The sequence below is a fragment of the Symphalangus syndactylus genome, chromosome X (genome assembly GCF_028878055.3).
Source record: "Symphalangus syndactylus isolate Jambi chromosome X, NHGRI_mSymSyn1-v2.1_pri, whole genome shotgun sequence".
In the NCBI taxonomy this organism is placed as follows: Eukaryota; Metazoa; Chordata; class Mammalia; order Primates; family Hylobatidae; genus Symphalangus; species Symphalangus syndactylus.
In genome coordinates, this window is record NC_072447.2 from 79,589,606 (window position 1) to 79,607,922 (window position 18,317).

The 18,317-nt window shown below is 45.7% G+C and overlaps 1 protein-coding gene across 2 annotated transcripts in view; it reads left to right on the forward strand.

The window, feature by feature from the left end:
• The first annotated feature begins 2,348 nt into the window (after positions 1 to 2,348).
• Positions 2,349 to 18,317, forward strand: part of NHSL2 (NHS like 2) — a 255,288-nt gene continuing 239,319 nt past the window's right edge. Inside the window, exon 1 of one of the 2 annotated variants that reach the window (XM_055267542.2) lies at positions 2,349 to 2,906. In XM_055267542.2, coding sequence (XP_055123517.1) covers positions 2,627 to 2,906 — 280 coding nt within the window. In that variant the 5' untranslated portion in view covers positions 2,349 to 2,626. The remainder of the gene's footprint in view (positions 2,907 to 18,317) is intronic. The other variant, XM_055267543.2, reaches the window with a different exon arrangement.

The following is an 18,317-nucleotide window of genomic DNA, read 5'->3' on the forward strand; positions in this document are numbered from 1 at the left end:
CCAAAGCTGGTTTGCTTGGAATTGGGCTTGTTATTATAGATCTCTGAAAGATTCATCAGCCTCAGGAATCAGAGTAGTGAGGGAGGCTCAGCGACCAGGCCCAGTCCAGGCCTGCTGTGCTCAGACAGTGAAGCTCTGACCACACAGTCTCCTTCAATCTGCTCATACCTCATTTCTTCTTCTCCAGAGCAGAGATCAGTCTAAACAGCTCATAGGTCAAGGAAAAGTATCCCTGGAGAGTCCAGCCAAGTCCCTGCTTCCTGCCAGTTGCTCTCTTGGCTCAGGTTTGAGTTTGCCAAATAGAGAATTTGGGGTTTTTATTCTGCAACTGGATTTTACATTTCAGAAAGGGTACAAGTCTTTTGCTCATTTGTTGATTCTTATTTTAATCAGAACACAACTTTTCTAATATCCATGTTCTAATTTACTAAACAAGAAACAACTATATGCTGAAAAGGGAAATCGGATTACGCTTTTACTTTATTTTTTTTTTTTTTATTATACTTTAGGGTTTTAGGGTACATGTGCACAATGTGCAGGTTTGTTACATATGTATCCATGTGCCATGTTGATTTCCTGCACCCATTAACTCGTCATTTAGCATTAGGTGTGTCTCCTAATGCTGTCCCTCCCCCCTCCCGCTTTTACTTTATTTTTAATTGACAAACAATTATATATATTTATGGGGCACGATGTGGTTTGATGTATATATATTAATACATTGTGGAATGATTAAATCAAGCTAGTTAACATCCATTACCTCACATATTTACCATTTTTCTGTGGTGTGAACGTTTAGAATCTATGAGCAATTTTGAAATATACTAGTTGTAGAACCTTCTTGAACTGCTTCAGGGACAATTATCTGAAGGAATGCATGAAAACAGGCCACGCTCAGAATCATTAATGTAGATGCAGGTATTCTGTTCAAAGTGTTTTACTGGCCAGTGTGGTGGCTCATGCCTGTAATCCCAGTGCTTTGGGAGGCTGAGGCAGGAGGATTGCTTGGGGCCAAGGAGTTTAAGGCCAGCCTGGGCAACATAGGGAGATTCCGTCTCTTCAAAAAATAAAAACTAAATTAGCAGGAGTGGTGGCACGTGCCTATAGTCCTAGCTACTCATGAGGCTGAGACCAGAGGATCCCCTGAGCCCAGGGTGAATTCAAGGCTGCAGTGAGCTGTGACCACACCACTGCACTCCAGCCAGGGTGACAGTGGTAGATCTTGTCTCTTAAAAAAAAAAAAAAGTGTTTTGCTAATAGATTATAAAGGATTATAAGGATGTGAACATTTGTAAGAGGAAAAATGAGAATGAAGAGAAGGAAGAAACCGAAGCACACCAAAGTCAAAGGAGTGGGTTAGAGGAGAGTCAGATGGGAGCTCAGTGTGTTGAAAATAAGCGTTCTGAGTGGAAAGGTCCTAAGTGCACGAGGACATATGCTCACGTACTCTGGTTTTCTGACGACAATAATGTGCCTCCTCTTTTCTGCCTTCTGGAATGGAGAGAAATCAGGCGGTGACCACAGGGCTGCCTGCACTGAAAGCACATCTCGGCTCCTGTAACCCTCCTCGGAGAGCATCCCAGCAGCCCAGCCTGGCCAGGGATACAGCCTATCCCAGCTGGCGGACCCTACCAGAAGGAGGCGTCCCTGGGCTCTCTTTTTGCATAAACTATGGAGTGGCGTCCCTCTATCTGAATTAAGTCTATTGTTCCAGAAAATGGGTTTGTTTCTATTCATCCACTCCAATGGCTTTACAATGTCCAGGCACTGTGGGACTCCCTCGAGACATTGTCTTCCTGAACAGTCGAATAAGATATTTGGTTCTTTGGTCCTTATTTCCAAGCTCATGGGTGCTAGAAGGTTGTATTCACAGCCTAGTCTAGCCCGTGCGTGGCACAGAGTACGTTTGGGAAAGGAAAGCTAGATCAATGAAGTCAAACTGTTCGGTCGGTCTTCGCTGGTTACCCGCTGGTGTGGGCGCGGGTGTGCTTGAATTTTGTTGTTGTTTTTTTTTTTTGTTTTTTTTTTTAATTATGAAGAAAAAGTTTAAGTTAAAAAAAAAAAAAAAGCAGAAAATAACTTTAACCATCAGAACTGGGAGTGGAGCTCCTCAGGAAGACCGAGGCACACATTCTACACCGTACCTTACGTCCCCCCTCACGCAGACATTCCTTCTTTCACGCTCCAGCTCGCTCTTTTTACTCCTACTTCCCTTTCTCCCTCTCCCGGATCAAGCGTTAATCTGCGAATCTCTGACCGCAAAAGAAAAAAAAAAAAAAGGTGGGTGGGGGGATCCCGAAGTAGCAGAGCTAGGAGGAGGAGGAGGAGAAAAGAGAGGAGGAGGGGGAGGAGGAGGAGGAGCCCGGCGAAGCAGAGTCAGAGGGACTGGTGGCTCCGGCGAGTGTGCAGCCCCGGGGGAGCCGGCGCTCTAGGCGAGGAACCCGTCAGCCCGCCTACCCGCCCGTCGTCTTTGGCGCCCGCACGCTCTCCGGCCCGCGCCCAGGGGCCTGCTACACCCGGAGCTGGGGCCGCCGCTCAGGGGCGCTCGGGCCAGGGCGCTGCTCGGGGTGAGTCCGCCGCGCCGCCAGGCTGGTCCCCTGCGCCCGCGCCCGCGCCCGCGGCCGGGATGCCGTTCTACAGGCGCACGGTGGTACCCCAGCGCCTGTGCCCGCGCAACCCGCCGCAGCAGCTGGCGGAGCTCCGCGACGTGAGCCACCTGGCAGCGCTCAGCCTGCTCCGGCAGCTCGCCGACCTCTGTGGCCACTCGTTGGCTCTGCTCGAGGACCTCGAGGGGCACCTGCTGGCCCTGGGGCGCCGCACAGACAGCCTGTACCGGCGCACCGTGCGCCTCCGCCGCCGCCTTCCCTGCCGCCTGCTTGGCCCGGAGGAGGACGAGGAAGAACTAGGTAAAAACGGCGCCCCGGTGGCTCGCGGCCCCGCGTCTACCCCGCCTCTAGGGGCGCCGGTCGGCGCTTAGCACTGTGCCCACCCTCTCCCCGCCTCTCTCCGCCCCTCCCCTCCCCTCCATTCGAGGAGTGAGGGGATCCCATTTCCCCGACCCCCGCCTCCGCCCCACAGCCGCCCTACCGCTGGAACTTCCTGCTCTTGGACCCGGTCGCGCCGTCCGGAGTGGCCCCGTGCCCTTGGGACTCCCGACCCTGGGGTTGGTGGCCGCCTCCTGGGGTTGGGGGGGGAACCCGCTGGGTCCAGGACGGCTTGGCCGATACTCCCCCCACCCGCCTACCTAGCGCCAGGCTCTCGGCGCCCTCCTCATCGCCGCGTCGGGAGCTAAATGGCCGAGCCGCTGGCTTCTTTGCTGCTGTCTAGGAGCTCGGCCACTTCAGAAAGCGCGCCGGAGCCGACCGCCACCTACGCGGCGGCAGGAGCCGGCGGTGGTGCCTACAGGCATTAAACCTGTGCAACTTCCCGCTGGAGCGTGGACGCGGCTCGCACTCACAGGAGTGTCTGAGCGCCCTCGCGCTTGCTTCTCTCCGCAGGTTTTGGGCCGCTGTGCTGGGGAGTGGCCGGGAGGGGGGAGGGGAGAATGTCCGGGGCTTCGCTGACCCCCTACCCACTACCGCTAGGGTCTGGCTGCTATTTGCTGGAGAGAATCATTTAAAGAAACTATCATCAGTTTCCTGAAGCGCATTCACTTTAGGAATCAGCCATGCCTGAGAAACACCAGGTCCCAGTGGTGCCTTCACTGAGCACGCGGGACGTGTGAGAGGGTAGGGGGGCTACGCGAGCCCTTGTCCTTTACTGTTTTGGATCTCAACACTTTACACGGGGAACCCTCCGTCTGTGGAAATGCAGTGCCCCTGAGAGTGTGGGACTTCTGTTGAAAGCAAGGGGACTGAGTAGGCTGGAAATGCTGACTACAGCTGGGGCATGCCAGGTACCAGGGCCAATCGGTTCCTCCAGAAAGCTGGGGAGAGAAGGAGCAGTGTGGCCAGAAAGTTTCCGATGGAGGCAGAAGATGACTGCTGGCTGATTTCTGAGTGCAAGCTTCCAGCTAACTTGGGAAAGAATTGCCTGGGCCAGCCCCTCTTCATTGCAGACCCCACCCCATCCCCACCCCTTCCAGAAGGACTGGAGTCAGGCCCTGGCACCTCTCTTCATAAAGGTCTCTGACCTCTGAGGTAGATGGCAGAGGTCTCTGGTGGAGATAAATGAACTGAGTCCTATTGGAAAAGAAAGGTGGAAGCCACAGATGACTGCCAGATGGAATGTAGACGTTGGACCAGGAGCCTCTGCATGGCAGGGGCTCAGTTTTTTGCTGGGATCCCGCTGATAACAGGATTAGTCTAGGAGAAATTTGATAAGTCAGCTTGAGGAGTAGTTTTCAAAATCCCTACACAGTTTGCAGAGAGCCACCTACTGAGTTCAGTAGGGTAAGTTAAGGACAGTTTTTTCAACTCTACCTTCCTGTCCATTGAATTAGCGAGCCCTTTCTGTGGGAGGGAAGGCAGGGCTTCACCAAGTCACGTTTGGGACCTAACGCTCTCCGGTGATCTGCTAGGTTAGAAAGAGATGGCTTTATGCAATGGATAGCTTGCAATGGAGAGGAACAATTGTTAAGTTAAATTACCATTGGTTTGGCTTCTTGGCAGTTTTCAAGAATGGGAAGAGTGGCCATCTCTCATCCCTGGTGTGGCCTCTTGCTTTTAAGAATATACATGTCCCACGGCTCAGAGGCACCCAAGGGACTGCTGCATAAATGGAGCACAGCTACCTTCTGTAAGTTGGTGAAAAGGTCTGATTTTCCATTTTCTGGTCTAATGCCCTACCTTAGACTCTCCTTGAAGTTCTCAGTGCACACTTTTCTCTTCAGGAGCTGTGATTGGGTAGCACTGAAATTAGGCCTTCTCAGCAATGGTCTGAACATAAGTGCCAAATGCAAAGAGAGTTGGGGAGCATAATCAGTGCACCATCTGGCCACTCCCTTGTCGCTCAGGCATAAGCTTCAACAGGGTGTTTAGCAAGCTGAATATTAGATTTTGACCGTAAATAAGTAAATGAACATTGTCATATCTTGCCCTGTTTTCTTCCCTATGCATTTTCCTCCTAGGATTCCCACTCCGTTACTGACCATTTTGCTGGGGGTCAGCATTTTACCCTGCATATCCTCCATCTGTCTGGATTTCCCTCAGATTCTTCCTCTAGCTATTTATTTTGACCATGGGGCAGGAGAAACCTGGGAAGGTGGGAGGAAGGTTGGAAAGCAACATGGCCAGAGTGAATGACAGCTGACAGGCCAGCAGCATATAGCCTCCCTGTAGTGACAACTTGGCTGCCACTGACTGAGTAGTGGCAAGTCAGACTGGCCCATAGCCTGCAGGCTGGGCTGGGGCCCTGAGAAGCAGCAGGCGGAGGATAGAGAGAGGAGGAGCGAGATAGAGGAGGAGAAAGTGGATGCTGAAGAAGTTGAAGGTGCTTCTCTACACAATCACAATCATGGGTCATGCCCCCACCGTCTTCAAGGTTACAGGTGTGGACTGGGCTAGGCTAGTTGCCTCGCAACATCCCACCCACTCCACAGAAGGCTGTTCTTTGGTAACTTGAACCCCTTTGAGACTGCCCTAAAAGCTCTTGTAACTGGTATGGTGTGGGGGATGGGGATGGAAGGAGGAGAGGGTAGACCACAGGACTGCAGAAGGCCCCTGTGGTTGTGGATCTGTGGCAGTTACCACACCCTAGGCATAGCCCTGCCTATAAGTTGAGGTTTTCCCCACATCTGGTTTTGAATGTGTCCTGTTTTATGGCATCTGTGGCCTGTACGCTGGGTTCTTCATCTAAAAAATGGTATAGTCAAAGCCACTGGGAAATAGCTCCATGCCTGCCACCATATGCTGAGTCAATCTAAGCTTTCCAACTCCTCCCTTGGAGATCTATGTAATGTTTGTAGGTGCTTAGATGATAATTACAAAAGCAATCAGGCCATCCGCCTAGGGATATAATATCTCCTTTGCCATTAAGGAAGTCACTGAAGGGCTAGATAATTCTAGGTATGTTTAATAACACTGGAAAACTATCATGTTACACTAGCTCATGAACTTGCTGTGGGAAAGATGTTCTGTTGCTTCTTACAATTATTTTGGCTTGAATAAAGCCAGTTGGGCCCATGGTGGAAACTCCCTCTTCATCTTTATGTAAAATTCCTACCTCTTGATTTTCCAACTTTATGGCAACTCTGGTTCCAAATCAGAAAGGACAGCTGGTTTATTTGTGTTTAAATCATAATTCCAGTGTGAGGATAGACTGTTGTAAATCTATACAGTGATGAAAAAATGAAAAAAGCACCTCCAGACTGCAATGAGTTTGCCATTAGATGAGGTGTTGTGGACCCTGAGTCTAACCGTCCTTGCTAATGAAGAGAAGAGATGGCCTCTTGAGTCAGATGGAGTGGGGAGGGTGGCAGGAATCTGGGGACTTGGAACAGGCACTCAGCCAGGGCTTACTTTGTCTCTGTGGTACGTTTCATCCTCCTAGGCTCCTGGGACAGAGGGTTGACAGAGTATGGAGGGGGAAGCAAACCCATTTTCTTTTCTCTTCCCACCCCACCCCGCTTTCCATTTTCTTTTTAAATACCGTGAAATTCCTGGTCTGCTTCATGGTATTTCCATGTGTTGAAAACATCTTCCCTGGAAATCTGGATACCAAAATGTCCACTAGAATTTCTTCCACTTTAGAAACAAGAAATTTAATCTTCTCTTTTTTTAGACACATGAATAGCTAAAGTGATAAAAGTGTCAGGATGTTGGAATAGTAGAGTAATAGGAGAAGATTCAAGTTATGGCTCTTGGGCTCAACTTTGACCTTGATGACATTGATTAGATTTTAGGAGGAGAGTGGTATATTTACATCATCTGTTCCTGTACTTCTCTGGTGTGGTACCAACAATTCAGTCATTAACCACCATATGTGTCATAACACTTGACACCCCAGACCCAGAAAGGGGAAGGTACCTGTGCAAAAGCACCCAGCTGGATCAAGACCTTCAGTAGTCATGAGTGCTGAAAAGATTTTAGTGCCTCCCCATATGTAATTCCAAGTGAAAGCAATACTAAACCTTTAAACAAAAATGTTACTCTTTTTAAATGACTCAAAGCTCACATGGATGTTGAAATTAAAATATCTTGCTAGATTCTTTCTCCCTTCCTCTCTGTCTTTTGTACCCCTGCTGTTGGTGGCCTAATCATGTATTTAATCTGCTGATTTGGGAATGTGGTACCGGCTGGGTCACACAGCAGGCCAGTGACAGGAGGCCTCCACCTAGAAGCCATGCCTTCTGACAACCAGACTAGTGCTCTGCCCTCTTCAGTGATGCTAAGTTCAAAGTCAGTTGTTCTTCGAGAGTCACTGTCTTGGCATTTTCTCTAGTTGGAACTTGTCCAGGATGAGAAATAACTCCTGTTACCTTTAGTAACTGAGGGCACCCTGTGGTTCTGTAGCTGTGTCCAGGGGTGAGCTGAAGCTGGAGAGGAGAAAGGAAGGTCAAACTTTCTCATATAGAGAATATAGAGAATAGGTGTGAGGCAACAGGCTCTCTTGTTAAAGCAAAACATAGTCTTCTTTGAATGGAAAATTGCTCCAGAAAAAGGATCTTCAGGTGGGAAGGGGTGGCTGGCCAGTGACCCTGACACTGTCGCAATCACTCCTGATCCCTCTGCCATCTTTATACCTGTTCTTCTCCCTTGTAGCTTTCAATCCAGTTGTAGACACTACTTGCCACACACCTACATCCTGACTATTTTCTGTTATTCTAGTAGAGGCTAGTTGGCATTTCAGAAGGCACCTTTTATTAAAAACCAATGGGAACAAGAAAGTAAAATTATTACCAAAAGTGCATTTAGCATACACATTTACAGGGTATGGATTTCTTATCCTTCAGTGCTCAAGTAGCTTAACAGACTCACTGGCTTTGCTGCTCTATTCCCTTTCTGAAGGCCTCAAATCATCTTTTCCTTAGATCATTATTTTCTAGCCTCGAAAAGTGGGCACAACTGCGTCTGGACCCTGTCTGACCTTTGTGCTGGGTGCTAAAGACCCAGAGGTAAATAAGACCCAATGTCTCCCTTCGAGGAGCTCCCAAGCTGCAGAGGTAGGTGCCATCTCATTCCCGACCACATCAGCATGTGGTGCCTGGTAATCAGGTCTTATTTAGGTGGAGGAGAGCTGATAACCAGAACCAGGACCCTAGTTCACATACCAGAAGATCTTCTGCTCAGTCTGGTTTGGGGTCCAAAGATGGAATTTGGACTTTTAGAATTCCCTATGGTAAAAACAAAAATAAAAACCAATCTGTCATCCTGTTAGTGTTATTGTGAATTTAGCAATGCTTTTAAATGAATTTGCAGTTTTAAACACTATAATGTTATCTTCATGCATATGAAGAGTAGTGCTTATTCAGTCCATAGACAATGCTTGGTGGATCTGCAAACTTACAGACTTCTTGTGATAACTCTGTGGTCCTCTAGAGTCCTCTACTCTCAGTTGGGAATCGCTGGCCTTCCTGGTTCAAGCTATCAGCTCTTCTCTGCTCTGTGGATTTTCACGATTTCACTCAAATAAGCCCTCATCGAAGTTTTCAAGTTAGAGGACACAGGATGGCAATATCTTAACAGTCAAAACTACTTTAATAATGCCACAAACAGGAGGTATGTTTATTAAGTTCACAGGTAGTTTGCAGTAAAGTGCTTTGTATGAGGTCATGCACAAGACCACTAGGTATCAGTCAGTTAACTTGGGAGGTTTGAGCAATTAGGCAGCCCTTCCTCCCTCCCTCCCTCTCTCCCTCCCTCTCTCCCTCCCTCTCTCCCTCCCTCCTCTCCCTCCCCCTCCCTCCCTCCCTCCTTTCCTCCCTTCCATTCCCTTCCTCCCTCCCTCTCTTTCTAAAATGTAAGCTCCTCAATAAGATATAAGCTCCTTGAGGGTAGGAGTCTTTATCTGTTTTTACTGTTGTCTCCAGCTCCCAAAACAATGCTTGGCACCTAATAGGCACTTAATAAATACCTGTTAGATTGAATACCTTCTTTCTTTCTTTCTAGCCATTGCACACTTATTGAGTACTTGACTCTGGGCCCTGCCCTGTGCTGGTTTCTGGGGATACAGAGTAGAACTAGGATGCAGGCCCACAGTCCAGTGGGGAGAGCAGTGAGCCATAGTGCTGTGGAGACAAGGCCCAGGCTACCGGGACAAGGCAGAGGAGGCACACCTGACTCAGGACAGAGGTTGAGGGAAGCTTCCAGGAAGATGTGATGTCTGAGTTCTGAAGGATGATCTGGAGCTGGCCGTTGAAGGTTGAAGAAGGCGGGGGAGGGAATTCCTGGCTCAGGAAGTAGCCTGTGCAAAGCCTTGGATATGTGAGAGAGCTGGTGTGGGGGAGGAATTCACTGCCAGTGATTCAGGAGGAGAGGGAGCAAGGCACCTCCTGACTCAGAATAAGCCCCCAGGGTGGAGGTGGGGTGGGAAGTTCCTCACATCCTGTTTGTTCGTCAGGGAGTTGGATATGAGGGTCTTGAGAAGGTTAAAATGCATGGTTCAAATGAAGTTGTAATATTAACTAACTGTGGATTTTCTTTATCTGCATTCAAGTTTTCATTATCTTTGGGCAGATGAGACCCAGGCAACCTCGGCTCCTTCATGCTTTGCAGGGCCAGGCCCTGGGCCCCTCTAAAAAGGCTAGACAGAGCAGGAGGGGCTCCGAGCCACAGTGAGAAAGAGAGAGAAAGCAAGAGTCTACCTGCCTGTGTGTCCCCGGCTGTGTGTATCCAGTTGCACTCCAAAGCTAAATGTATTATTTATGCCCCTGCTTTTCTGTGAGTGGGGAAATTTGAGGCTTGATGATATCTTTTATTATTATTTTTCTTTCTGAATAGCATAGATTCTTCAGAATCGTCTGTAATTCATCAAGGGGAAAATCAGAATTTTTTTTTTTTGAAAATGTACTCAAAGAGGAGATGAGTTTTTAAAAGTATCTATCATCTGTTTTTATTTTGACTGGAATCATTTGCTTCCGAGAACAGTGTAATTAGCTGCCTGACAATTTATAGCCTGATTCCCAGTAACTGAAAAATACCAAACTCAAATTATTCCCCCAGACTAGGAGGCCCGGAGGTGACTGAGGTCTCCTTACGTTAACATCCTCGGTCCTTGGGGGCTGAGGAGGAGGGCAGTTCTCTGCCCTTGCAGGAGGTGGTATCTCCGAGTTGTCAGCAAGACAGGCCTTGTTGTTATACACTGAGTGTCTCCTTTGACTCAGTAATTCCATTTCCAAGATTTTATGCTAAAGAAATAATCAGATATTGTGGGGGGAAAAATGTGCAGGGAATCCCCACTGCATTTTCTGGTTATTTGCATTAGCCAGAAAAAGGAAAATAACTTAAACATTCAATAATAGGGGAGTGGTTATATAAATTTTCCTAGGTCTATGTGATAGGCTAATATACAGCCATGGAAAGCTATGCTCTAAATGAATTATAAGGCTACATGGAAATGCACAAAATAATGCTAAGTAAAAACCAAAGATAAAATTTACTATATACAATATCATCTAAAATAGAGCACCCACACAGACACATACACTTAAGAAGAAACTGGAGAAGCCTATGCCAAAATGTTGACAATGATTATCTCAGGGTGATGGGATTATGGGGATGAGTGGTATTATTTTCCTTTTACCATTCTGTATTTGTCAAAATTTCCCCAATCAACATCTATTACTTTTAGTAAATAGAAAATACAATGGATGACATGTTAAGGAAAAGGATCTTTGGATTTGGAATCGTCAGCTTCCAGGTGAAGTCCCACTTGCCCAGCACCTACTAGCTGACTCTAGTGTCTCTGAGCCACAGTTCCTCATCTGTAAAATGGGGTTAAACACTACCCAGTTCACGGAGTTGTTGTGAGGATCCAAAATAATGTATGTATTAATGAAATGCCTGGTGCCTATGCTGCAACCATGCACACCATCACTAAATACTAAGAAGGTGAAATTCCACGAAGCTTGTTGAAATCCCTGGATGGGGGTACTGTCAAGATGAAGTTATAATAAGAATGTTCCTAGACAGCTACGAATTGCAGCCATTCTTCCCTTTTCCAGAATATGTAAAGAATGTTTGTGTGCCCATGGAGGAGCCCCATCTAGCCTTTGAGGCTGTCAGCTCATCTTTCCCAACCCCAGGATTTTCCTTTCCTCTGACTCCTCCCTTCATTCTCCCCCACTGACATCTGTTCACTGCCTCGCCAACCAAGGGCGAAAACATTCTTTGGAACTGAAGCTGAGGCACCACCAAGAGTCATGGCAGCTATGAGATGTTTATTGTCACAGAGAATATGTGGTGCTGGCTGACCACAGAACCTGCCAGGCTGGGATGCCAAGGAGGGGCTTTCATGAAGCAGCAGAGGATGGATGCAAGCCGCACAGCCAGGCAGCGTCCCCTGCCTTTGGGCAGAGCTCTTGTCCAAGTGTCTCGCTGGCTCTCTGTTTTTTGCCCCTTGGGATGTCTGCATGGCTCCCGGTTGAGCTCACCAGTTTGACAGAACCAGCCTGGTTTATGGGTGAAGAAACACCTTCTCACAGAACTTATGGGGCCTAAGCATGTTTCAGTAAAGTACTGGGCAGTTTGCCTCAGGGCCCAGCATGCCTAACTCTCACCAGCGTGGATATGAAGGAAGGAAATCCTGAGCTCACAGCCAGGCAGCCTCAAGGACATAGGCACACCTCAGCAGTGTCTACAAGATGCCCTGGCCACCAGGTAATACAGCCATCTCCCTGGGTAGAATCCTTCACACTGCACGTCTGATTGCATTTTTCATTTTTTAATTACAGTCGTAAACTCATATAGACTCTGACTGCCAATCCAAAGCACCTAGAGAGTTTTTTTAATTGTTAATGTTTTGCTAAATTCTTAATAATTATACAAAATCATTATGTAGACCAATAGATATTATTGACCAAGATATAGTGATGCTTAAAACAAAGTCCTCTGTAATCAGTACAACATGTTGGTAAAATTTACCCTAAATGTTAAAAAAAAAAAAAAAGTACTAATGCTGTGGTTCCACCCCATACCAATAAATCCAGAATTTCTGGGGGATGAGGCCCAGGAAACAGTACTATTTAAAAGTTCCCATGTGATTCTACCGTGCAGCTTAGGTGAAGAACTCCTGTTATAGATGTTAAAGCTGGGAGAGACCCAGTTTCCTGACTTATTTGAACACGCAATCCTTTACAAATTATACTTGTGGATAATAAGCGTGAACTATGATGCAGACTTAGATTAAAGTGAGTGACAAAAAAAATGGTCTCGCAGATGAATTAATTGTAAACAGTAATAATGTGAGGTTAGGTTACATATATATTTTGTTTCTGTTTTTTTTTGAGACTGAGTCTTGCTCTGTTGCCCAGCTGGAGGGCAGTGGTGCGATCTCGGCCCACTGCAACCTCTGCCTCCCGGGTTCAAGTGATTCTCCTGCCTCAGCCTTCCTAAGTAGCTGGGATTACAGGCACCCGCCACCATGCCTGGCTAATTTTTGTATTTTTAGTAGAGACGGGGTTTCGCCATGTTGGTCAGGCTGGTCTTGAACTCCTGACCTCGTGATCCGCCCACCTTGGCCTCCCAAAGTGCTGGGATTGCAGGCATGAGCCACCATTCCCGGCCAATATATTTTTTAACATTATAAGAGAACATAGGGGTTGGGCGCGGTGGCTCATGCCTGTAATCCCAGCACTTTGGGAGGCCGAGGCTGGTGGATCACCTGAGGTCAGGAGTTTGAGACCAGCCTGGCCAAACACGGTGAAACTCCACCTCTACTAATAATACAAAAAATTAGCCGGGTGTGGTGGCGCATGCCTGTAATCCCAGCTACTCAGGAGGCTGAGGCAGGAGAATCGCTGGAACCCGGGAGGTGGAGGTTGCAGTGAGCCGAGATTGTGCCACTGCACTCCAGCCTGGGTGACAAGAGAAAAACTCCATCTCTGAAAAAAAAAAAAAAAAAGAGAGAGAGAGAACATAGGAATTAGAAACATGAAACCATTTTATTTTATTAGTAAAAAGGATCAATATATGATGAGGTAGAGTAAAACATCTTTTATTTTACATATTTTGGTTATAACACGTCATCAAAACCCACTAACACTTTAAACAAGAATAGCATTTTTGTTTTCTTACGTCACTGCCACTTAATATCACCCACGATGTTACTGGGTTGGATCCCTACACCAGGTCAATCTCAATTTATTTTTCTTTGCAACAGAATATAACGACTCCACTATGCACAAGTTTGTCGGAGTATAGGCAAGAGGAAAGAAACTTCCAGTTGTACTATTTAGTGTTCCGAAATAGGCTGTGCCAGAAATTCCAAATAGAAGTTGGAATGGTTGCCTCCAAATCAACGTCTAGATCAGAACCTGTGCTTTCCCGTATTCTCTGATGTGGCACACTCTTTCATGCAGGTAGATTATTGTGTTAATAATATGGCATAAGAGTGAAATGTATTATCCACATTTGTATTTTGTATTTGTATCCACAAATATAATTTGTAAAGGATTGTGTGTTCAAATAAGTTGGGAAACTTTGGAGTGGTCTCTCCCAGCTTTAACCATCTATAACAGGGGTTCTTCATCCCAGTTGCACAGTAGAATGTATAAATGTATTGAGTATTTTTAATCCCATTTATACTTCAACAAATGCAATGTAGAAGAAAGAGTATTTATCTTTTTTCCCTTCATGATCCCAACAGAAATAGTTTTAGAATGTGGATCTAGGCCAACACTCACCCAGAGAAAGGAAGAGGACTGGAGCAAAGGGATCTCTGGGTAGGTGGCTCTGTGTTTGGATTTCCAGTGCAGAACCTCTCTTGTGGCTATTTTGGGGTCCTGAGACATCCACTTACGTGACCCTGTCAGCAGCCCTCCTGGGAAATACTAGGGCAAGGGAGACAAAGGGAAAGGGAGAACTATGGGGGGCACTTTTGGCATCCCTCCATAGTGTGATCAGAGAGGGGAGGTGCTAAAGCTAACCCCATTAGTTTGCCTCCCAAGCAATACTGTACATCGAGGATGATAAATAAGGCATCAAGAATAGGCTGTAGCTGGGAGAGGTGGCATGGGCCTGTAGTCCCAGCTACTTGGGAGCCTGAGGCGGGAGGATCCCTTGAGCCCAGGAGTTCAAGGTCAGCCTGGGCAACATGGCGAGAACTTGACTCTATTTAAAAAAAGAAAAAGAGGCTTCAGCATCTTCAGAGGAATATGTTTAAGAAGGCTGAGAAGGGTGTGTTCAGGAAGAGTTCCACTCGAAATGCTGAAAATTGAAGAAAAGATTAAGTACTGAAAAGTGGAGAACATTCCAGCTCCCAGGAAACTTACCCATTAAGAGAACTCATTTCTTGAGGATTTTGGATAGCAAAGTCTCCCTGTATTCCAATTTCCAACCTGTATTACCTCTTGGAATAAAGAGTTACATAAGTTTACTCCCTGTTGCGAAATAGCCCAATGAAATCTTTTTTCCCATAATTCTGAGTTAATGAAAATGGTAGATTTAGGAAACAAATGTTATTGGCTTGCACAGAGGTTTTATATTTTGTGCCTGTAGCTTCCAGACTACCTAATGCACATGGGGTGTGGGGTCATGAGGGAAGGGGAAGAGCTAGTGAAGGAGAAGGATCTCTTTGTCCTATTAAATATTTATTTCACTCTCGTAAGATGCCAGAGGGAGCTGGTAGAAATTTGGCAAGCAGTTGTCCCCTCCAGGTAGAGGGATGGCAAAGGGTGCTTTCCCTGGGTGGATTAATTAGAAGAAGCCACTCTTTTTGGTGGAATCTTTAGACAGGCACATCCTCTGGGAGCAGCAATTAGAAAAAGTCCACTTTTCTGGTAATAACTATTAAAATATGGAGTATCCTCTGGGTGGACCAATTTTAAAAAGTCACCCTTTCTGGGCATAGTAACTAAATAAAGGTACTTCTTCCTCCATGTGCAGTCAGACAAGGCATTGGGCTTGGCTGAATTGTGTCTCCAACTTGAGACCCCTTTGCAGGGTACCCCTGTAGGAATACAACTTGCACAACAGTATAAGTGGTCCTGTAGTGTCAGGTGCCACCAGGCACCAGGCATACAGAGATATGTCAGTGATATACCCTGTTCTTGGATAATTTATAGGACAGCCCCTCTAAATCCCCACTGGCTTTAACTTGCCCCATCTGCTGCCAGCTCCACCCCTCCTGCATCCCTGCTGGCAGAGCTACTCCCTATGGTGATGAAACATCCACCCTCCAGATGCCCGGGCTGCAGGCTGTTGTTTGACGTGGCTGTGCTGCTCCTGTCTGGGGATCCAGGCTAAATGTCTACTTTCCACAATGAACAGCCAGAGTTACTAGTTAATTGTGGTGGCTCATTGCTTCTGGGTTCTAGATGGGAAAACATGGAAATCATTTAACACTTCACTATGGCTTTAAAAGTTTTCTGTGTTCTGTTTAAATGTGCTTTGAAATGGTGAGTTTTGGTGTAGCTGCGATATTTCTGCCCTTTAATTTTCCTGCTGTTTAATAAAGGAAAGCAGTTTATCTTTAATCTGGGGATTTAGAGCTGACTCTGAGGGGTAATTCCTATCCCAGTCATTGTACTATGACTTTGCCAGGCTTTTTGCCAGGTATTGGTGATACCAAAGTGAGAAGACTTACCTTTTGCTCTTCAGTCTTAGCATTTAGTTGGGGAGACAGTATGGAAGAAGACACCTTTGCTGCAGACCTCGCTACAGACCCTTTCACACAGGGTCCAATGTGAAAAGCACAGAGTACCGAGGCAGGGAAGGTTTTCATAGCCTTTTCCTCTCGTGTCTTCTGGAAAACTCTTATTCATTCCTCCAGATTTCTATTCAGGCATTCCTTCCTGTTTACGGCCCTCTCTGACTCCCTTCACTATGTTCCTGCTATGCTTTTTTCACTATGTTCCTCCAGGTAGCCTACCCTACGGGTAGGAGGCAGAGACTGCCAGTATGTATTGACCATTTTTGAATTCATGTTTATTTCCTTCTTTTACCACCTCTTGAAAGTAATATGACCCTCTTCTTTAGAACTTGAAAGAACACCCTGGCCATCCCTTGGCCTAAGATAAACTGGAAGCTAGAAGTTAGAGGTCTCTTCCTAGGAGAATTAAAGCCCATCTTAAAGGTCGTGAGGATTTGGAAACAGAGTAGAACTATTGAGGCCTTCTGATCTCAATACATTTAGATGAGTATAAAGAGTTCCTTCCAGCTCAAGGGAAATCAGAGTTACATTAGGTGGTTGTAGGCTAGTGATGGGCCTTTGAGAGTAGAAAGAGCCCTGATTATGAACTTGGCTTACTTTGCTAATTTTGCCCAATGTAAGCCCAATTCCAGTATTTGCTAATGGAGTAATTTTTGGTGTTAAGCCTCTGTTTTATGTTTGTCAGGAGGATCAAATGAAAGCCTGTATGGGAAAAGCGTTTGTAAACAAAAAATCACCCCCCCACCAAATGTTATGTATTATCATCTTTTAGGGCAAGGATAGTGGCTGACTCATTCCTCTTTCTTCAAAATCTAGTTTGGAAGTAGGCACACTGTGAATGTTTGTTGAATGATTAACTGGCCTAGTAAGAGATGAGTTTTTGTGTTTCTTTAAAGCTCTGCATATTATCTAATAAATCTGCTATATTAGTTAATGCCTACCCTTAGCTTTTTTGGTAATTTTTGCCATTACCAACACTGTGAACCTCGTAACACCCAAGAGGTGGTTATTGACTCCTAAATATTTTGCCTGCAATAGGATATACCAGTGCCAAATTGACAATGGTGTCTGGGCTGGGGCCTTTTGTCTTAAGAGCTTAGGCTTCCCACCAGACTCCTCAAGGGTTGTATTTTATTCCTGTCTGTTTTCCCCCACTGCCCTGGTATGCAGTAAGTGCTCAATACATATTTTCTGAGTGACTAACAGAGAGAGGGAGTGGCATGTTTTTGCACTTCTATTTGGCCAGCCAAATAAACTCCAGATAGCAGAAAGTGACAGATGTCACAGCTAGATCACCCTCATCTTACTTTTATACTTGAGATGACCCTCCTTTTCTAATTTAAAAAACCTTTGGACAAAAACCCATGTTTTTATTGTTATCTTTAAGAGCTTTCTGTGTGCCTGACAATACATACATCATTAACTCATTTTATCCTCACAGTGATTGCCTGAAATAGTTACCATTATTATCTCAATTTTCTTGATAAGGAAACAGGCTCAGAGAAGAGTAAACAATTTAGAGTTATGGAGTAAGTTGAGCATCCACAATTTGAATGCCCGTCCATGTTCTCCATCACAATCAATGGGGAATAGATTTTACTGAAAGCAAGGAGCAGAAAAGAAATGTGTTTTTACCACTATCAGGGAGGAAATTTTGTTCAATGCACTGAGTTGGGATAGGATCTGTTGGAGGGCTTTCTAGTGGATTGCAAGAGATTCAGCAGGAACATATCTAGTGAGATTAAAAAAAGAATTAAAATGTCTGGGGGGGCACAGGGAGAAAAAACAGGAAATTGAATTTTCTCTGTGAAATTAACTAGCATTTTTGCCTTTCTTTCTAATTTATGAAGCTCTTTTACATTTGTTATCTCATGTGATTCCCATGACAGCCCTGCAAGTTATTACTTCTATTTGAGAAATGAAAAAAATAGACTCAGAGATATTAAAACTGACCTGCCCACAGTGGCAAGTGGGAAGTGAAAACCAAGAAACCATTTGCACTGTTTTAGGTGGTGGAGATACAGGAGTGAACAAGACAGGCCAAAATATTTGTCCTCATGGAACTTACTAGGTAGATAAACTATGATTTATTTCTTTTCAATTACCCTCTGTCAAGTAATAGATACTAGTTTTGGTTTTCAACCTGAACTGTATTTTAGAATCACTGGGCACACTTTGAACAAAACATTGATGTGTGTGTGTGCACACACACTCAAATTTTAAACTTGCTCTAGGGGGTTTTAGTGTGCAATCAAGCTCAAGAACCATTGGTTTAGAGTAGTGGTTTTGAACCTTGGCTGTTCATTAAAATCACCTTGAGAATATATATATATATATATATATATATATATATATATATATATAGTCTGGGCTTTACCTCTGAGGCTAATTAAATTAAAATCTCTGTGGTTATGTCCAGACGTGTGTACTTTTAAAATGTGCCTCCTCAAATGGTGCTACTGAGTTCAGGGTGTGGGGTTTACATGAAGCACTTGAGATAGAGAATAGCTTGGTCCCATTTCACAGACTGTGCCCCTCACCTCTTGAGCATATGAATCATCGGTCCTTCA